This window comes from Rana temporaria, chromosome 5 (assembly GCF_905171775.1).
Source record: "Rana temporaria chromosome 5, aRanTem1.1, whole genome shotgun sequence".
Classification (NCBI taxonomy): Eukaryota; Metazoa; Chordata; class Amphibia; order Anura; family Ranidae; genus Rana; species Rana temporaria.
The window spans coordinates 414,045,437-414,067,511 of NC_053493.1; the positions used below are offsets into that span (position 1 = coordinate 414,045,437).

The following is a 22,075-nucleotide window of genomic DNA, read 5'->3' on the forward strand; positions in this document are numbered from 1 at the left end:
CCCAGATCTATTTTGCATCTCCTATGTGTAAGTAGATGTATTGCCTTTAGAGCTTCTGGTCATCCTGGCCAGCACTGAAATTAAAGGGCTTGTAAAGCTTTGTGTATTTTTACCTTTATGCATCCTATGCATTAAAGCGGAGGCAGGGGCGGACTGACAACTCATGGGGCCCCCAGGCAATAGAAGATTATGGGGCCCCGGGCTTACAGATGGCCACCACGCCAGGAGGCAGTGCAGAGGCGGGGCAGCTAAAATCTCGGGATTTTCACATCAGAAGCATGTCGGTTTCGGACATATCAGGGACACATGTAAAAAAAAACATAGATTTTTACATACTGTCCCTGGTTTTACTGAGCCTGGCAACCCTGATGGGGCCCCCTAGTGACGTGGGGCCCTTGGGCAGTGCCCGAGTGACTCAATGGTCAGTCCGCCCCTGAGCGGAGGTCCACACAAAAATGGAACCTCCGCTTTTCTGAACCCTCCACCCCTCCGGTGTCACATTTGGCACCTTTCAGAGGGGGAGAGAGGTTCAGATACCTGTATAATACAGGTATTTGCACCCACGTCCATGTATAGACTCCCACGGGGTCACTCCTTCCCCACGCTGTCTTCTGAGAAACACCCAGGTCCCAGAAGACAGCGAGGACCAGTTAGGACGCACATCGCGACTCGCTCATGCGCAGTAGGGAAACTAGGAAGTGAAGCCGCAACGCTTCACGTCCTGATTCCCTCACCGAGGATGGCGGTGGGGGCAGCCGAGCGATTGATCGGCTTCGGCTGCCGACATTGGGGGCCCCCTGGACAGGTATTTGTAGCTGCTGGCTTTTAATATTTTTTTTTTATAGGTGGACCTCCACTTTAAGGTGAAAAAAGACCTTGCACTCTCCACCCCCCCATTTTTACTTACCTGAGCCTCGAATCTCCGTGGGCGCGATCCCGCGTTGCTTTCCCTCAGCTCTTCATTGGATGATTGATAGCAGCACAGCCATTGGCTCCCGCTGCTGTCAATCAAATCAATGACTCGGCACGCCAGGGGACGGGGCTGAGTGATACAGTCGGCGGCTATGGCCGCCGACTGTATCACACGGGAGCGTGACCGCAAGCTAACCTCTTTGGGTAAGAGCTTCCCAGAGGCGGGTCAGCTCTTGTGGGGAGGGGCTAAGACAGCCGCCGAGGGACCCCAGAAGAGGGGGATCGGGGCCACTCTGTGCAAAACGAACTGCACAGTGGAGGGAAGTATGGTGTGTTTGTTATTTAAAAAAAAATAAAAAAAACTTAATCATTTGATCATTTTGAGTTCATAACAATGTTTCACAATACTTTGTGTGGCTTTATTGATCTCTCCCTGGTTAGTGTTCTATAGGTAGATTCACACACATTGGCCTAAACTTGCGGCGGCGTAGCTTAGCGTGTTTAGGCTACGCCGCCGTAAGTTAGCTAGGCAAGTACATGAGTCACAATGTACTTGCCTGCTAAGTTACGGCGGCGTAGCCTAAAGCGGGTGGGCGTAAGGGTGCCTAATTCAAATGTGTGTGAGGGGGCGTGTTTTATGTTAATGGGGCTTGACCTTACGTTTTTGCCGTTTTTTTTTAAACTGCGCATGCGCCGGGCGCCTACATTTCCCAGTGTGCATTGCGGCTAAGTACGCCGCACAGGCCTATTGATTTCGACGTGGACGTAAATCCCAATTCACGGACGACTTACACAAACGACGTAAAATATTTGAATTTTGACGCGGGAACGGCGGGCATACTTAACATTACTATTCCATCTAGGGCTAAGCTCTATCTTTAGGCGGCCTATCTCTAACGTAAACAGCATAAATGTACTGCGTCGGCTGGGCGTACGTTCGTGAATCGGCGTATCTACTGATTTGCATATTCTACGCTGACCGCAATGGAAGCGCCACCTAGCGGCCATCCAAAATATTGCAACCTAAGATAGGACGGCGCAAGCCGTCGTATCTTAGATATGTTTAAGTGTATCTCTGTTTGAGAATACACTTAAACATAAGTCGGCGTAGATTCTGAGTTAGGTCGGCTTATCTACTGATAAGCCGGCCTAACTCTTTCTGAATCTACCTACTGGTCTGTAAAAAATGAGTTTAAAACCCAAAAACCAAGTAAATGAAATGCAAAATATCACAAAATAGAAAATTAATTTGGTAAATGTTTGCTTCTTTTTTTTTTTAATGATTCGACTTTTGAGATAAATATCATATGATCCATTTTAAGGGAAGAATTCAAGTCGTTTTGAACTCCCAATGAACTAACCAGAGTGTCTTCTTTTCCCGCACAGTTCTTTGCGGATGTGAAAGAGTCTGAAGAACATCTGAAGAAGATCAATGACACCATGCGCAGGAAATACACCTGTGATCGCTCCGTTACTGTCACCCGGCTGGAAGATCTGCTTCAGGACAGCATGGTGAGTACCCAGTACCAGTTTGTATCCATGTCTGATGTGTTTTATTGAGGAAATCCAGCCTTGTATAGGAGATATAATATAATATACGTCACCAACACGCCATCAATCCATATAAAAGTCCAAGAATTTGGGAAATCGCACAACCAACAGGACCACTTTGTCAGGCATGCCTGATGAAGGGATCCTGTAGGCTTTGAAGCGTTGCATTTAGTGTGATGTGATCTGTTCAATGAATTATTGGGCAATAACAGGGGTCTCCAAACTTTCTAAACAAGGGGTCAGTCCTTCAGGCTTTAGGGGGGCCAGGCTGTGGACAGTGGGAATAGAAAATGCCCTGGCACCACTGGGAGTAAATCATGCCTCATCTGTAGGAGGAATAGTGTCCCATCATTGGTATCGGTGGGAGGATTAATGCTCCATCACTGGTGTCGGTGGGAGGAATAGTGCCCTATCGTTGGTATCAGTGGGAGGAATAGTGTTCCATCATTGGTATCAGTGGGAGGAATATATATATATATATATATATATATATATATATATATATATATATATATATAGTGTGTGTTACTATTAAAATACATTTGTAACACCTATCTCGGTAAAGAGTCTCTCACGGAGACTCTTTACCACGTGATCAGCCGTGTCCAATCACGGCTGATCACGATGTAAACAGGAAGAGCCGTTGATGGCTCTTCCTCACTCGCGTCTGACAGACGCGAGTAGAGGAGAGCCGATCGGCGGCTCTCCTGACAGGGGGGGTTCGCGCTGATTGTTTATCAGCGCAGCCCCCCCTCGGATCGCCACACTGGACCACCAGGGAAGCCCACCAGGGAAGGGCAAAACAAAAAAAATGGGGGGAAAAAAAGTAAAAAAAAAAAAAAAAGTCTGAAAAAAATAAAGTCTGGGGGGAAAAAAAAGTAAAAAAAAAAAGATGCCAATCAGTGCCCACAAATGGGCACTGACTGGCAACAAGTAAATCAGTGCCGCCCCACAGTGCCCATCAGTGCCACCCCACAGTGCCCATCAGTGCCACCCCACAGTGCCCATCTGTGCCACCCCACAGTGCCCATCTGTGCCACCCCACAGTGCCCATCTGTGCCGCCCATGAGTGCCCATCTGTGCCGCCCATGAGTGCCCATCTGTGCCGCCCATGAGTGCCCATCTGTGCCGCCCATGAGTGCCCATCTGTGCCGCCCATGAGTGCCCATCTGTGCCGCCCATGAGTGCCCATCTGTGCCGCCCATGAGTGCCGCCCATGAGTGCCCATCAGTGCCGCCTATGTGTGCCCATGAGTGCTGCCTATGTGTGCCCATCAGTGCCACATACCAGCACCGCCAATCAGTGCCACCTCATCTGTGCCCGTCAGTACTACCTCATCGATGTCCATCAGTGCCATCTCATCTGTGCCCATCAGTGCCACCATATCAGTGCCCGTAATTGAAAGAGAAAACTTACTTATTTACAAAAAAATTACAGAAAAAAATAAAAACGTAATTTTTTTCCAAATTTTCGGTCTTTTTTTAGTTGTTGCGCAAAAAAAAAAAATTGCAGAGGTGATCAAATACCACCAAAAGAAAGCTCTATTTGTGGGTAAAAAAGGACGCCAATTTTGTTTGGGTACAGTGTAGCATGACCGCGCAATTGCCATTCAAAGTGCGACAGTGCTGAAAGCTGAAAATTGGCTTGGGCGGGAAGGTACGTAAGTGCCCCCCGGTATGGAAGTGGTTAATGACAATCCAATAAGGGCTTACTTGAAAAATCTCCTTTTCATGTTGTCAATGCTGCCTGTCTGCTGGCCCCGTCTCTTTCCATTCTGGATTTCCAGCATGCTTTGCAACTTCTCTTCAATTTCTATGGACTACATATCCCATAGTACCTTGCTGCCTGTTAGCAGTGATTCTTGTCCTGACCCCGCCTCCTGAAACTCCTCCTCTGAGAAGGCGGGCTCTGTGAAATGGGGGGGGGGGGAATACCCTCAAGGCATAGTGACTACGAGTCCTAAAATTCAAGGAAGTTAATGTGTGGGGGGGGGGGGCTTCGCAAAGTACGTTTCCAAACTTTGAGATTTAATAGGAGTAGGATATAAATAATAGAAATACAATGTGGAAACTTAATATATGACCTTTTAATGTCAGAGTGAGAAAATAATGTAAAAATGTTGACTTCGTCTCTTCCCGCCACCAGGATGAAAAAGAACAGCTGACAGAGTACAAGGGGCAAGTCTCCGGCCTGGCCAAGAGGGCAAAGGCCATCATACAGCTGAAACCTCGCAGCCCGTCCAACCCGCCCAAAGGCAAACAACCAGTTCAGGCCGTCTGTGACTACAAGCAGTTGGAGGTGAGTGAAGGAGTAAGGCCCAAGCACCGCTCCCTGTGCGATTATCTGGAGTATGGAAATATTCGGCACTCCTCTTCGTCCACATAGATGACGGCTCTGCTCAGAAAGTCACGGCGTTATAATATGTTAAGTCGGCGTGATTGCTTGTGAACTCGTAGCAAATCGGCTACGTAGCTGCAATTCTCCATGAATGTCCGTCCTAATTGGGAGAATAAAGAGCTTTAACACCGACCGTGACTAGTGCTGCGGAGGAGCGCGCTCCATCTCATGTCACTCTGCAATAGAAGAATAGGATTGTTGGGTCCTATAGATTCCTGTGCTGATTAGGGGCCTCATATGTTGGCCCCCCCCTCATTAAAATGCTAATGAATCAAATCTCTAATATAGATTACAACAATACAAAAATGCTAATTACCGTATTTACTCGAGTATAAGCCGAACAGAATATAAGCCAAGGCACCTAATTTTACCACAAAAAAATGGGATTTGCATGCCTCACTGTGGCCATTTTCATGCCTCACTGTGGCCATATCCCTGCCTCACTGTGGCCATCTCCCTGCCTCACTGTGGCCCCCCTCCCCTGCCTCCACTGTGGCCCCCCTCCCCTGCCTCACTGTGGCCCCCCTCCCCTGCCTCACTGTGGCCCCCCTCCCCTGCCTCACTGTGGCCCCCCTCCCCTGCCTCACTGTGGCCCCCCTCCCCTGCCTCACTGTGGCCCCCCTCCCCTGCCTCACTATGGCCCCCCTCCCCTGCCTCACTGTGGCCCCCCTCCCCTGCCTCACTGTGCCCCCCCCCCCCTGCCTCACTGTGGCCCCCCTCCCCTGCCTCACTGTGGCCCCCCTCCCCTGCCTCACTGTGGCCCCCCTCCCCTGCCTCACTGTGGCCCCCCTCCCCTGCCTCACTGTGGCCCCCCTCCCCTGCCTCACTGTGGCCCCCTCCCCTGCCTCACTGTGGCCCCCTCCCCTGCCTCACTGTGGCAAGCTCCCCTGCCTCACTGTGGCAAGCTCCCCTGCCTCACTGTGGCTAGCTCTCCCCTGCCTCGCTGTGGCCGCCTCGCTGTGGCCATCTCCCCTGCCTCGCTGTGGCCATCTCCCCTGCCTCGCTGTGGCCATCTCCCCTGCCTCGCTGTGGCCATCTCCCCTGCCTCTGCCTCGCTGTGGCCATCTCCCCTGCCTCGCTGTGGCCATCTCCCCTGCCTCGCTGTGGCCATCTCCCCTGCCTCGCTGTGGCCATCTCCCCTGCCTCGCTGTGGCCATCTCCCCTGCCTCGCTGTGGCCATCTCCCCTGCCTCGCTGTGGCCACCTCCCCTGCCTCGCTGTGGCCACCTCCCCTGCCTCGCTGTGGCCACCTCCCCTGCCTCGCTGTGGCCACCTCCCCTGCCTCGCTGTGGCCACCTCCCCTGCCTCGCTGTGGCCACCTCCCCTGCCTCGCTGTGGCCACCTCCCCTGCCTCGCTGTGGCCATCTTCCCTGCCTCACGTACCTTGATCTCCAGAACACCGGGGCTGGGACATGCAGTCACTCTAGTCGGCGGCCGTCCAGTGTAACAAAGCCTTGCCTCCTCCTCATGCGTGACAGAACACTGATTCAGTTCCCCAGCAGTGAGTCAGTGTTCTGCCTATCACGGACGAAGACTAGGAGGAGGCGGGGCTATGTTACACTGGACGGCCGCTGAGTAGACTGATCTCCCGTCACAGTGACGGGAGATCAGGCGCATTAGGCTGCAGGTGGTCACAGTGAGACTCGAGTATAAGGGGTGCTGATCGAAGTCATAGTATAACTGGCAATCATTAGCCAGACTTGTTCTGTAATGGTGGAGAGGTTTCGCTACTCATCTAAGCAGCTTTCTCAGTTCTAATGAATGAATGAATGAATGAATGAAAACTTATATAGCGCAACACATGCAAACTTAATCGCCTCTGGGCGCTTGTTGTTCCTGTCTCCTTTGGTATCAAAAGAGATGAGTCTTGATCTTTCTCCTGGACGTCAAGTGGTTCTCCTCCAACCGAATGCTGGTTGGTAAAGCGTTCCATAGTCTAGGCCAGTGATGGTGAACCTTGGCACCCCAGATGTTTTGGAACTACATTTCCCATGATGCTCAACTACACTGCAGAGTTCATGAGCATCATGGGAAATGTAGTTCCAAAACATCTGGGGTGCCAAGGTTCGCCATCACTGGTCTAGGCCCTTGGAGTGGCGTTTATGATAACGGAGGAAGCGCCGTGGTTTTGAATTGCGAAACTTCTCCAACATTCTAGAACAAGTCCAGTTAAGTTTGGCAAATGACTACTAGTTCTATCAGGATGGCACACACCCAAGGAACTTTTTAATTATTAATTTGTAGTAAAAGTGTGACACTCTTTGGTTGTAGTATAAAGCTGTATTTGTCTTGTCCTACAGATTACTGTACACAAGGGAGATGAATGTGCGTTGGTAAATAACTCTCAGCCCAGCAAGTGGAAAATCATGAATTCTTCGGGAAATGACGCCTTGGTCCCATCCGTCTGCTTCATCGTTCCACCACCCAACAAGGAGGCTCTGGATGCTGTTAGTCGGTGAGTCGATCAGTCCTGTGGTGCTGGGTCCTTGTCGGTGTCGTCTTACTGATTTTGCAGTTGATGGCCGTTTCCTCCCTGTGATGTCCTCAGTCACATTATCCATGTTGATGAGTGTAGTGTCCTCCTTATCTTGTCCTCAGTCATGTGATCCATGACATTGAGTTAGGGTGCTCCTTGTTCTCAGTTGTGTTGTCAATGATGTCTTCCTTGTCACGTCCTACAAAGTTGTGTTGCGTATGATGGTTAGGCGAAGTGTTCTTTTCATCATCTTCTCAGTTATGTTCTCCATGATGATGAGTGTAGTGTGCTCCTTGGCATGTCCTCAGTCATGTTGTCCATGATGGTGAGTGTAGTGTGCTTTGCATGTCCTCAGTCATGTTGTTCATGATGATGGTGAGTGTAGTGTCCTCAGTCATGTTGTTCAGTGTAGTGTCCTCAGTCATGCTGTCCATGATTCTAGTGAGTGTAGTGTCCTCAGTCATGCTGTCCATGATTCTAGTGAGTGTAGTGTCCTCAGTCATGTTGTCCATGATTCTCATGATTCTAGTGAGTGTAGTGTCCTCAGTCATGTTGTCCATGATTCTAGTGAGTGTAGTGTCCTCAGTCATGCTGTCCATGATTCTCATGATTCTAGTGAGTGTAGTGTCCTCAGTCATGCTGTCCATGATTCTAGTGAGTGTAGTGTCCTCAGTCATGTTGTCCATGATGATAGTGAGTGTAGTGTCCTCAGTCATGTTGTCCATGATTCTCATGATTCTAGTGAGTGTAGTGTCCTCAGTCAGGTTGTCCATGATTCTGATGATTCTAGTGAGTGTAGTGTCCTCAGTCATGTTGTCCATCATTCTAGCGAGTGTAGTGTCTCCAGTCATGTTGTCCATGATTCTAGTGAGTGTAGTGTCCTCAGTCAGGTTGTCCATGATTCTCATGATTCTAGTGAGTGTAGTGTCCTCAGTCATGTTCTCCATGATGATGAGCATAGTATCCCTTGTCCTGTCCTCAGTCATGTTCTCCATGATGATAGTGAGTGTAGTGTCCTCAGTCATGTTGTCCATGATGGTGAGTGAGCATAGTATCCTTGTCATGTCCTCAGTCATGTTGTCCTTATTTCCTTAGCAGGGCTGCCATCAGGAATTTTGGGGCCCCTTACACAGCTTGAGGCATGGGCCCCCTGGAGCAGAGAACCGGTACCCCCATGATGGCGGCCCTGGTCCTCCTTGGCTATGTTGTCCATGATGATGAGAGTAGTGTCCTCCTTGTCATGTCCTCAGTTATGTGGTCCATGACATGTGTGCTACTTCTTATATCCTCAGTCATGTTGTCCATGTTGAAGAGTGTAGTGTCCTCCTCGCCATGTCCTCAGTCATGTTGTCCATGTTGAAGAGTGTAGTGTCCTCCTCGCCATGTCCTAAGTCATGTTGCCCATGATAGTGAGCATAGTGTCCCTTTCATGTCCTCAATCTTGTTAACCATGATGATGAGCGTAGTGTTCCTTTCATGTCCTCAGCTCATGTTTTTTTATCTCCCCCCAGGTTGGAGGAAAGTCATCAATCCCTAATCACTATGTGGCACACCATGCATATCGATCTGAAGTGTATGCTCTCTTACCAGTATCTGCTCCGGGACATCCAGCTCATCCAGTCCTGGTCACTTGTCACGGTAAGTCCAAACTATGCTTTCTCTCTGTTCTGCCTCTCTGGCTAATAAAGTTGTAAACTTGGAAACAATATGGCAACAACAATATTGATGTATTATTTTAAGTAAGATATATCTGTATTGACCCATTACAACCAAACGCGTTGAAGCTATAAAGCTGAATTTTAAGATTTGGATCTGACCGTATTTCTTGTCTATCCTGCAGTTCCGAAGCATGACAACAGAGGAGTATTCTCTGGCTATCCGGAACCTGGAAATCCATTACCAGGACTTCCTGAGGGACAGCCAGGACTCCCACAACTTCCACCCAGATGACCGCATGAACATCGAGAGAGAATACAGCTCCTGCACCCAGAAGTACGACCTGCTCCTACGCAATCTCGAGAAAGGTAAAAGATTGAAGAGTGTCTTTATACATGCGGGATCAATGCGTTTAATATGTGTGTGTAACATGAGTGTCTGTGACCCATACAGGTGAACAGGACGAGAGTACATGTAAGAACTACATATCCCAGCTGAAGAACTTCCAACTACAGCTGGATGGCTGTGAGTCCCGTACAGTGAACAAGATCCGAAGCCCCCTGGACAAAGATCCCATCAAGGAATGCTCCCAGCGGATTGGAGACCAGCAGGTAATGTCCACTCTCATTCCACTATTTTGAGATGTGAGGCTAGCCAATGAGCTGTTGCATAACTGGACAGCTGAATTGACATCTTTCAAAAGTGGGCTCTTATTTCACCCTGGGCAACTGATTGAGGTTCAGGTCCATCAATCTGGTCTCGCTGTCCCCATCAGAATACCCAAGTGTAAAGAGAGGAGCGGGGCAAGTGCTGGGGTCTGCACTGTGGGCAAAGTTCTCCAGGCACAGTGCTGCCTTGTTAGCTTTGTCCTGTTACTATTTGGTGCCAGGAAGCACTTCGCCACCATCTAGTGGGACCTCTGGCCTCCTTATAATTTTTAGCATCTTTCCTGCAGAAATGAATGAATGAGTAACTTGTATAGCGCTACAAATGCGAACTAAATAACCTCAAGACACTTTTACAGGCAGTGTCGGCCTGTGTCTTCAGAAGAGATGGGTCTTGAGCTTCTTCCTGAAGGCCAGATGGTTTTCTTCCAAGCGTATGTCCGCGGGTAGAGCGCTCCAGAGCCGGGGGGGGCCTTGGACTGCGAATCTTCGTTCGCCTTTTGATTTGTAGCAGGTCTTGGGAATGTGGAGGAGGTTCTGGTTAGTTGACCGGAGAGGGCGACTTGGGGTGTAGTGCTTTATTTATTCGCAGAGGTATTGCGGAGCGTTACCTTGTGTACATTTGTGAGTGAGGCAAAGGGTCTTGAATGTAACCCGATCCTTCACGGCTAGCCAATGGAGGGTCCTCAGGGACGGGGTGATTGATTCCCAGAGTTTTTTTCCAGTTACCAGTCTGGCTGCCGTGTTCTGGACAACTTGTAGATGTGAAATTTGGTATTTGGGAAGTCCTAGGGTGGGAGAATTTGCGTACTTAAGTCGGGAATTGATGATTGTTCCAACTACTGCTGCTGTCTCTTTCCGGGATTAAAGGGATGAGTCTACGCAACAGGCGAAGAAGGTGGTGAGATCCGCTGACTACTGATCCTATTTGTGCGTCCATTGACATGTCTGAGTCAAAGATGACTCCAAGGCTTTTGGCTTTAGTGCTGGGGGTGATGGTTTTTCCAAGGATGGTGTGGGAGGTGTGAACTTTGTGCTAGGCAGGGATGGACTGGCCATTAGGACTACAGGGAGTTTCCCGGTGGGCCGATGGCTCAGTGGGCCGGCTTCAGTGACAGCGGGCCGCCGCCCCCCTCCGCTTCTCTGTCTCTCCCTTCCCGCCGGGCTCACCTCCTCTCCCTTCCCGCAGCAATCACCTGGGGGGAACAAAGAAGCAGGGGAGGACCAGAGGAGCAGGGGGGGGGGACAGAGGAGCATGGGGGAGGGGACAGACAGCTGACTCAACAGCTATGGCCTGGGAGTTTCTCACTTCTGCCTATAAGAGTACCAGTACCAGCCCTTCTACTCTAATAAAGTAGAACAGCTAGTGGCTAGTGAAGGGAAAGAGGGGCTTGGGTGGCCGGGGGGGGGGGGGGGGGGGGGGTTGTCCGGCCGCCATGGGAGAGACCTGTCAAAGTGGGCCAGTCTGGATGAAGTCCAGGGTCAAATTTTTGTCCCAGTCCAGCCCTGGTGCTAGGGTTTTTGTTTCGGTTTGCATGGAGGAAGAGGAGTTCTGTTTTGAATCCATTAAGTTTGAGGGAGCTCTCCGTCAAAGAAAGGGCATCCCAGGGTGTGTGGTAGGTTTACAGAGCAGAACGAGCCTTGTGCAGCCACCGGTATAGTATAACAGGATGCATTCCGTGTGAGTAGAGGGAGCTGTTATAAGACACATCCATTCATGTTGGCTGCAGACTGAGGTTAACTGAGGAGGAGGTTTCCTATTGGCCTAAATTGCAGTTATTATCTAGTTTGAAGTTAAAAGCCATCTTCAGGCAATTAGGAACCCCTCCCTTACCCATCCTGCACATTTATTTTCTCTATTACCTTGTGGGACAAGATGTCGTAATTTGGGCCCCTTGGGAGATGGTGTGTAAATGTTTTTTTTTTTTTTTCTACAACTTTAGTTATGATTTCTATTAATTTGTAAAAAAAAAAGTTTGTTTGCATGGTCCAATTGTCTCGATCTCTCCTTAGCAAATTCACTTTGAACTGGAGACCATCCAGAAGAATCTGGATAAGGTGAACGACAAGACCCGTAAGATACTAACCCAGCCTGAGCTGGGAGACTCGGCGCCGCTCCTAAGATCCGAGCTTGAAGTAACTTTGCAGAAGATGAACCAAGTCTACAGCCTTTCCACCTTCTACCTGGATAAGTACGTACCACGCAGTCCACGCTGCAAGCCGACTGCAGACTACTGATGAGAAATTATGTAATATGGGGGTCCATATGCATAAGAATGAGTCGGGTAGTCTGAGTATTGTGTAGCAGACAGATTTCCTGCCTGTGTAAGGTTCTTATTTTTTATAGGTTGATGTGACCGTAGGCCTCATTTATATGGCGTCGTCAATTTACACAGCACTTTTTTTTTTTGTTTACAAACTTTTTTTATTTGGTACAAAATGGTGGTACAAAAAGCAAAATGGCATACAAAAAAAGAGTACACATAAGAAAATGTCCATGAGTAAAAAAAAGACAATAGTAAACTTTACACAGTACACTGTAAATTCACAAGGTCCCATCACATATGCTTAAAGTGGATGTAAAGCCCCTCTCATCCTTTCTAAACTCCTGCCATAGTGCTGATCTATAAGGATATAGACGCCTCCTGCATGTATCCTTACCTGTCAAATGTCTCCCCTCTGTCTGTTATAAGATCTGAAAAACTGCAGATTCTGTGGGTGGATCTGTTGTCTGGAGCACGGTGGGTGGAGTCGTGATGTCAGTAGACTGCCCCGCCCTCCTCTACACTCCCCTTGTCAACATGCATTTTTTTCTGTGTATTCCTTACACCAAATTCTGCTATGATCACCAACATCCAGTCAAAATCCAGAAAAGTAACCACGTGACTTCAGAAAAGGAGTGGGGGGTGGGAATTAAAAAATGTCTGTCTGTCTCCAGACTCACAGCAAGGGGGCGGAACGGACTAAGGTTTTTCTCTGTAAGTCCGTTTTATTTCACTGAACAATAAAAGAGGATTGCTCAGAGCTGGATTAACTCTGTGTGGCAAGACTTGGCACAGATGATAGGAAATCTTATACTGTACATTGTGACAGCAAAAAAAAAAAAAAAGATTTTTTTTTTTTCCGGGTTTACATCCACTTTAACCACTTAACCCCCGGACCATATTGCTGGTCAAAGACGGAACACTTTTTGCGATTCGGCACTGCGTCGCTTTAACTGACAATTGCGCGGTCGTGCGACGTGGCTCCCAAACAAAATTGATGTCCTTTTTTTCCCACAAATAGAGCTTTCTTTTGGTGTTATTCGATCACCTCTGCGGTTTTTAGTTTTTGCGCTATAAACCGAAATAGAGCGACAATTAAAAAAAAAAAATGAATATTTTTTACTTTTTGCTATAATATCCCCCAAAAATATATAAAAAAACATTTTTTTTCCTCAGTTTAGGTCGATAAGTATTCTTCTACCTATTTTTCGTGTTTATTGATTGGTTTGCGCAAAAGTTATAGCGTTTACAAAATAGAGGCTATTTTTATGGCATTTTTATTAATATTTTTTTTTACTAGTAATGGCGGCGATCAGTGTTTTTTTTTTTTCCCGCTACTGCGACATTATGGCGGACACTTCGGACACTTTTGACACATTTTTGGGACCATTGGCATTTTTATAGCGATCGGTGCTATAAAAATGCATTGGATTACTATAAAAAATGCCACTGGCAGTGAAGGGGTTAACACTAGGGGGCGGGGAAAGGGGTTAAGTATGTTCCCTGGGTGTGTTCTAACTGTAGGGGGGGTGGCCTCACTAGGGGAAACCACTGATCCTCTGTTCATACATTGTATGAACAGAGGATCAGCATTCCCCCCCCCCCCCCCCCCGACAGGACCGGGAGCTGTGTGTTTACACACACAGCTCCCGGTCCCCGCTCTGTAACGAGCAATGGCGGGTGCCTGGCGGCCATCGCGCCCGCCGGGCACACGCACGGTAGTTGGGGGCGAGCGCCCCTAGTGGCCTGCGAGAGAGCCAAGGTAGAGCTACGGGCTCTCGCGCAGGGGAGCCAACCTGCCGCCGTAAAACGACGGCGGCAGGTCAGCAAGTAGTTAAGGTAAAAAAACCTTGAGACTTTACAACTCCTTTTAAATGCCCACACCTACTATAGCCAATTTAGACAGGGGCTAAATAGCCTATCAGCATGTCCCTTTGAAGTGTGGGAGGAAACCAGGGTCCCCAGAGGAAACTCACGCAAGCAGATGGAGAACATACAAACTCCATGCAGATATTGATACTCCCCGTGAGAGACGAGGATAAGAATATTTGCCTGGTGGGACTTCTTTAAATGCTGTTTAGCTGGCAGGAAAATGTACTTGTAGCAGCAGAAAAGGATACATTCGAATACTTGAGGACAAGTTCCGGTTCTGACTGTTTTTTTTTTCTTCTTCTTTTTTCTTTCTCTTTCTCAGACTGAAGACGATACACTTGGTGATCCGAAACACGCAAGGTGCTGAGGAGGTTGTGAAAACATACGAAGATCAGCTGAAGGAGGTCCAGACTGTCCCTGGAGACCTCAAAGAGCTGGAGAGCAGCAAGTCAGACCTGAAGGTAAGACCTTGGGATGTAGGAGCCCCTGTGATGGAGAGAACTGGAGCTATGTACAGGGTCGGGGGGTCCACTCTGGTCACTAATAGCTGGATTCACGTAGAGGTGCCTAACGTTAGGCAGGCGTAGCGCATCTCATATACGCTACGCCGCCGTAAGTTAGAGAGACAAGTGCTGTATTCACAAAGCACTTGCGTCCTAAGTTACGGCGGCGTAGCGTAAATGTGCCGGCCTGAGCGCGCCTAATTCAAATTGTGAAGAGGTGGGCTTGTTTTACGCTAATGAATCGTGATTGACGTTTTGAACGAACGGCGCATGCGCCGTTTGTGGCCATATCCCAGTGTGCATTGCTCCAAATTACGCCGCAAAGACGTATTAGTTTCGACGTGAACGTAAATTACGCCCAGCCCCATTCACGGACGACTTGCGCAAACAACGTAAAAATTTCAAAATTCGACGCGGTTCCGACGTCCATACTTAACATTGGCTGCGCCATCTTATATCTTTAGGCCTGAAAACGCCTTTTGTAAACGGCGTATTTTTACTGCGACGGGCAAGCGTACATTCGTGATTAGGCGTATCTCGCTGATTTATGCATTCTAGGCGTAAATCGGCGTACACGCCCCTAGCGGGCGGCGGAAACAGACAGCTAAGATACGACGGCGCCGGCGGTCGTATCTTCGCTAGATTTAGGTGTATCTCAATTTGAGAATACACTTAAATATACAACGGCGCAGATTCAGAGTTACGACGGCGTATCTGCTGATACGCCGGCGTAACTCTACCTGAATCTGGCTATAAATCCGTATTCAACCATGGACAGAATCCAGAACAGGAACTGCACAGAATTGTTAAAAAGATGAATCTACAAAGGAATTCTGCTTTTAGAAAGGGGCAGGCAGGGGTTAAAGTTACTCAGTACATTGCCTGTTGTTGGAGACCTGTTGGCACATGGATAGTTAGAGTTGGCACAGGCACCAACATCCCTGGATAAGGTGTATATATACAAACAGGAAGTTTTGGGCCGGGTTTTTGGCGGTGCTTTAGTCATAGATGGTACCAAGCAATAGTTAAAAATGTAACAAATTGTATTAATACATCTTTAAAAATATCACACACAAAGAGGTTAGCAAATTGTAATTATATCACATCATAGATGGCATATTGAGGGTAGGTGGTAAGATGTAAGTTAGCCTGACATGTTTTGCCCAAAAAGGCTTCCTCAGGGGTTTAATTCAGACAATCGTCACTATAAAGAAAACAAATCCAATAAGGCCCCTTTCACACATGCGGACCGTATGTCCGCTTTTTCATCCATTCGTTTTACGGATGAAAAAGGGACATACATTAATCCCTATGAGATAGCGAGTCCGCTGACACCTGATCTCATCAGTGTCCGCAATGCTCCGATTCTGCAGGAAAATCCTATTTTTCCATTCGTCTGCAGAGCGGATCGGGTGAACATGGACAGACGGTCCGTGTTCATCCGATCCCCCCCCCCCCATAGGGGAGAGCGGTGCCTGCACAGTATGTGGGGACCGCCTTGTCATCTGCCGGCTCAGCGGTGATCAACGAAGCAATCCCCGCTGAGCAAGCGGATCGGACATGTACGGATCCTCACGGGATCCGTACATGTGAAAGGGGCCTAACAGAAAAAATAAGTATTGAACATAATATAGACAGTGCTGAAATTGACAGACAATACAACAAAATATAATAAATTGTCCCACTTTTGCGTGCCACCAGCCCATGCCGAGGCTCTTAAATGTGATGGCTCAAGTGCCCACTGATAACCCTGATCAGAGTGTACTCACATGAAGGCTGGAGACGTCATTAACAAAATAAGCCTTCAGCCTGCAGATGACACTTCAGCTTTTAAGCAACAGAGTGTACCGGCTTGGTACTGTAATTGTCAGATAACAATTACAGTATTTAAAAAAAAAGTATTTAAATAGAATTTTATTTTTTGCATATTTGTCTGCCAGTAATAAAACAGTTATTTTAACAAAACTATGCACCAAATAAAATCCTTATGTCCTAAAAATGTAGGCATGCAAATTAGCCATTGAGTTATTGTAAGGTTTGATACTGATGATGTTAATTTGACCCTGGAATTCAAAGTCCCGAAAAGGGTTGGAGTACTTTTGTGTACAATCAGACTGAGACTCCCCCACCCCCAGTAACCTCTAATTAAAGGGATATAAATGTCGGATTACACTAGTGTGTGTGTGCCAGCTTCTACCAGACCAGCCGGTACTGCGCCTGTGTCGGTGAGCTGCATACCTCCTTGTCTTTACATTGGAGTAGGTACCTAACTGTAAGCTCTGCAGATTTGTCTTGAAAAGGCCTTGTAGAAGACATTCCACCACTCTAGCTAGGAGGATATAAAGCTTACATTGGAGTTTGTATCTTTGCTGGGGGAGTTAATCCCCTAGGACAGCAGTTCCCAACCTCAGCCCTCAAAACCCCTTCAACGGGCCATGTTTTGGGGATTTTTCCATGGATGAAATGGCTGTAATAAAAACCAAGCCAGTGACCTTAATTTAAAGAGACCTGCTCATGGCGAAGGAAATCCTGGAAATATGACATGTTGAAGACTAAAGTTGGAAACCACTGTCCTAGGACAAAATCTGAGCTATGGTCCACAGGGGGCACCAGGGTAACAACCAGCACCTTTCCCAGAGGCTCAACTTTCACAGTGGCAATCACATTTTATTTTGTATTACCTTGTTTGTGTTAGAAGTTGTTCTATTCATTCAGAGGAGCCTACAAACATCTTGGGTTGGATAAGACCATTAGTAGATACAGCGATATATTGCTGTTCATTTGTGTACTCTTCAAAGTAAAAATCCTAAAGACCGGCTCCTTATAATGTCTGAAAGTGCGTAGAGGTGTTGTCTGTCAGAACTGGTGTGGATGGAGATCACTGGAATGGTGTCCTTGCATTTTGTGGGGGGTAATAACCCTTTTCTTGCTTTCATCATCTTAATGGTTTGGTTTTTGCAGAGAATGCGTGGTCAGGTCGAAGGTCAACAGCCACTCTTCAATGGACTGGAGAACGATCTCAGCAAGGCCAAGGAGGTGAGCGATAAGATGCTGAAGGTTCACAGTGAACGAGATGTGGATCTGGACAGATATCGGGAGAAGGTGCAGATGCTTCTGGAGCGTTGGCAGGCCATCGTCCTTCAGATTGAGGTTCGGCAGAGAGAACTGGAACAACTGGGCAAGCAACTGCGATATTACCGGGAGAGCTATGAGTGGCTCATCCGCTGGATAACGGAAGCCAAGAAGAGGCAGGAGAAGATCCAGTCCGTGACCATTACCGACAGCAGAACTGTCAAGGAGCAGCTGATGGAGGAGAAGGTAAGCCTCCCCAATATGAACTGCACACAATTCTGGTATCTTACAAGGACAATTCTAAATGGGTCTAGGCATTAATTTACTTTGTGAAGGCTGGACCCTTCATCAGAGGAATATAATTCCATATACAAAGAGGCTTTAATAAGACACATTGTACAAGTTGGACCCTTTCCATGAGGAGTAAAATTCTAGATACATGTAGGCCTTAATATGGCACATTGTTCAAGATGGACCCTTCCTATGATCAGTAGAATTCTAGATACATCTAGGAAGTATTAAGACACATTGTACCAGTTGGACCCTTCCCACAAGGAGTATAATTCTAGATACATGTAGGCATTAATGAGACGCATTGTACAGAATGGAACCTTCAATGAGGAGTATAATTCTAGATACATGTAGGCCTTAATAGGATGCATTGTACAGAATTGACCCTTCCTATGAGGAGTATAATTCTAGATTCATGTAGACATTGAGACACGTTGTACAGAATGGACCCTTCCCATGAAGAGTATAATTCTAGATACATATAGGCATTAATGAGAGGCATTGTACAGAATAGACCCTTCCCATGAGGAGGAGTATTCTAGATACATATAGGCATTAATGAGACACATTGTACAGAATTGACCCTTCCCATGAGGTGTATAATTCTAGATTCATGTAGGCATTAATGAGACGCATTGTACAGAATGGATCCTTCCCACGAGGAGTATAATTCTAGATACATGTAGACATTAATGAGACGCATTGTACAGAACTGACCCTTCCCATGAGGTGTATAATTCTAGATTCATGTAGGCATTAATGAGACGCATTGTACAGAATGGATCCTTCCCACGAGGAGTATAATTCTAGATGCATGTAGACATTAATGAGATGCATTGTACAGAATGGACCCTTCCCATGAAGAGTAGAATTCTAGATTCATGTAGGCATTAATGAGACACATTTTACTGAATGGACCCTTCCCATGAGGAGTATAATTCTAGATACATGTAGGCCTTAATAGGACACATTGTATAGAATGGACCCTTCCCATGAGGAGTATAATTCTAGATACATTTAGGCCTTAATGAGACGCATTGTACAGAATGGACCCTTCCCATGAGGAGGAGTATTCTAGATACATGTAGGCATTAATGAGACACATTGTACAGAATTGACCCTTCCCATGAGGTGTATAATTCTAGATTCATGTAGGCATTAATGAGACACATTGTACTGAATGGACCCTTCCCATGAGGAGGAGTATTCTAGATGCATGTAGGCATTAATGAGACACATTGTACAGAATTGACCCTTCCCATGAGGAGGAGTATTCTAGATACATGTAGGCATTAATGAGACACCTTGTACTGAATGGACCCTTCCCACGAGGAGTATAATTTTAGAACAATAGGACAAATTGTACAAGATGGACCCTTATTACAATGCGTATAATTCTAGATACATCTAGGGCGCAATAAGACTCATTGTACAGGATGATAATAATTCTAGATACATCTAAGCACTAATAAAACACATCATCACTATAATTCTTGATAGATCTAAGCACCAATAAGACGTGTTTATTTCCTGCAGAAACTGCTGGAGGAAAGTGAGAAAAACCGTGAAAAAGTGGATGAATGCCAGAAATATGCCAAGCAATACATCGAAGCCATCAAGGTAACGCCGCAAGTTTATAGCGCCATCAGTCGCCGTCAGGCTTTTGCCTGGTGTCTAGTGTGAAAGTCTTAGTAACCCAGATCTACTGGATTGGTGACTCAAGTAAACCAGATATTGGCATAAGAGCCGGGAAAGTAGAATTTTCAAAAGCAGGCCAGCTATGTCTGTCACTCACGACAGGTGCTCTTTAAAATCAATGCACTCTCTATTTTATCCATTGTATATCTGAGCCCTTGGTGATCAGGAAAGCCCAAAGATTCTATGCGGACACTAAACATATTACAAGGCAGATGCTGCACCTTTTTTTTTTTCTTTGTTCAGACCTAATGTGTGAACCTCTGCCATCAGAGGCCCAGATTCACAAAGCACTTATGCCGACGTATAACAAGTTACGCCGACGTAAGTGCAAATGTGCGCCGTCGTATCTGTGCGCCAGACCCATGAACAGACATGCGCCTAAAAACAGGCTACACCCCGCCGGCGCACATTTAGGCTGGGAGCATGGTGCCGCTCCCATTGATTAGCCATTTAAACATGCAAATGAGGGAAATACGGCGATTCACGAACGTACGTGTGCCCGGCGCATACTACGCGAGATGCGCGTAAGTTGTACGTCCGGCGTAAAGTTATTTCCCATAAAGGAGGTGCAACCCGGCAACAGACATGCTCAGGTCTGCACCAGGGAACACAAGCCGGCGTATTGTGCGTTGGACGTGCGTGTGGCTGGGCGTACGTTATGTTCACGGCGTACGCAGTGATCCGGCGTAGCTTAGGCAGCTGTGCTGGCGTGGTTGTGAGCAGGCGCAGGGGGGGTGTGCTGTGCATGCGTCCACGGCGCATGCGCAGTTCGTAATACGTACCTGTCTGGCGCTCGGCCCATCATTTGCATGGGGTCACGCCGACTTCGGCCTGGTACACACGAGCAAACATGTACGATGAAACCGGTCCGTCGGACCGTTTTCACCGTACATGCCTGCCAGAGGGCTTCTGTACGATGGTTGTACTAACCATCGTACAGAAGTCCGCGCGTAAACAATACGCGGGGCGTGTCCGCGTCGTATCTGTGCGCCAGACCCATGAACAGACATGCGCCTAAAAACAGGCTACACCCTGCCGGCGCACATTTAGGCTGGGAGCATGGTGCCGCTCCCATTGATTAGCCATTTAAACATGCAAATGAGGGAAATACGGCGATTCACGAACGTGCGTGTGCCCGGCGCATACTACGCGAGATGCGCGTAAGTTGTACGTCCGGCGTAAAGTTATTTCCCATAAAGGAGGTGCAACCCGGCAACAGACATGCTCAGGTCTGCACCAGGGAACACAAGCCGGCGTATTGTGCGTTGGACGTGTGTCTGGCTGGGCGTACGTTATGTTCACGGCGTACGCAGTGATCCGTCGTATCTGTGCGCCAGACCCATGAACAGACATGCGCCTAAAAACAGGCTACACCCCGCCGGCGCACATTTAGGCTGGGAGCATGGTGCCGCTCCCATTGATTAGCCATTTAAACATGCAAATGAGGGAAATACGGCGATTCACGAACGTGCGTGTGCCCGGCGCATACTACGCGAGATGCGCGCAAGTTGTACGTCCGGCGTAAAGTTATTTCCCATAAAGGAGGTGCAACCCGGCAACAGACATGCTCAGGTCTGCACCAGGGAACACAAGCCGGCGTATTGTGCGTTGGACGTGTGTCTGGCTGGGCGTACGTTATGTTCACGGCGTACGCAGTGATCCGGCGTAGCTTAGGCAGCTGTGCTGGCGTGGTTGTGAGCAGGCGCAGGGGGGGTGTGCTGTGCATGCGTCCACGGCGCATGCGCAGTTCGTAATACGTACCTGTCTGGCGCTCGGCCCATCATTTGCATGGGGTCACGCCGACTTCGGCCTGGTACACACGAGCAAACATGTACGATGAAACCGGTCCGTCGGACCGTTTTCACCGTACATGTCTGCCAGAGGGCTTCTGTACGATGGTTGTACTAACCATCGTACAGAAGTCCGCGCGTAAACAATACGCGGGGCGTGTCCGCGTCGTCGCCGCGACGATGACGCGGCGACGTGGGCGGGCCTGCCATTTAAAGGCTTCCACGCATGCGTCGAAGTCATTCGACGCATTCGAGGGACGGCGGGCGCTCGGACATGTACGGTAGGTCTGTACTGACGACCGTACATGTCCGAGTGGGCAGGATTCCAGCGGACGGTTTTAAAACACGTCCAGGAATATTTGTCTGCTGGGAAAAGGCCCGGCGGGCAAATGTTTGCTGGAATTTGGCCCGCTCGCGCCTACACACGACCGAACATGTATGCTGAAATTGGCCCGCGGACCAGTTTCAGCATACATGTTTGGTCGTGTGTACGGGGCCTTCCACTTACGCCGGCGGATGGCGCAGAGCCGATCGCGCATTCGCAGTGGGTGCCCGGCCGTGAAGCCGAAAGCTGTCATGGCCGGGTGCCCACAGTTGCAGTGGAGGCGCCGGCGGTGAAGGGGGGGACCCGAACGAAGCTCCCAGCGGCACGTCGCTGGACCTGGGAACAGGTAAGTGTATGTTTATTAAAAGCCAGCAGCTACACTTTTTGTAGCTGCTGACTTTTAATAAACATAAAAAAATGCCTGGAACACCCCTTTAATGACATTACGTTCAAAACTCTCTAGTCGATAAATAACGACGTTGGCTGAATTGTCAATATTCCAGACACCTTGTGAAAGCATACATATATGCGATCGGTCACCTTTATTTGGTGATAAATGTTTTTGGTTAATAAAATAAAAGAAGACTTCACTTTTCAGAACTGC

General features: G+C 48.0%; 1 protein-coding gene across 20 annotated transcripts in view; it reads left to right on the top strand.

The window, feature by feature from the left end:
- PLEC (plectin) overlaps positions 1-22,075 on the top strand; it is a 353,372-nt gene that overhangs the window by 304,610 nt on the left and 26,687 nt on the right. For all 20 annotated transcript variants that reach the window (XM_040355104.1, XM_040355112.1, XM_040355118.1 and 17 more), the window contains 10 exons: positions 2,299-2,424; positions 4,609-4,761; positions 7,160-7,314; positions 8,847-8,973; positions 9,176-9,359; positions 9,445-9,602; positions 11,670-11,848; positions 14,115-14,253; positions 17,257-17,613; positions 19,195-19,278. In XM_040355104.1, the coding sequence (XP_040211038.1) occupies positions 2,299-2,424; positions 4,609-4,761; positions 7,160-7,314; positions 8,847-8,973; positions 9,176-9,359; positions 9,445-9,602; positions 11,670-11,848; positions 14,115-14,253; positions 17,257-17,613; positions 19,195-19,278 (1,662 nt within the window). The remainder of the gene's footprint in view (positions 1-2,298; positions 2,425-4,608; positions 4,762-7,159; positions 7,315-8,846; positions 8,974-9,175; positions 9,360-9,444; positions 9,603-11,669; positions 11,849-14,114; positions 14,254-17,256; positions 17,614-19,194; positions 19,279-22,075) is intronic.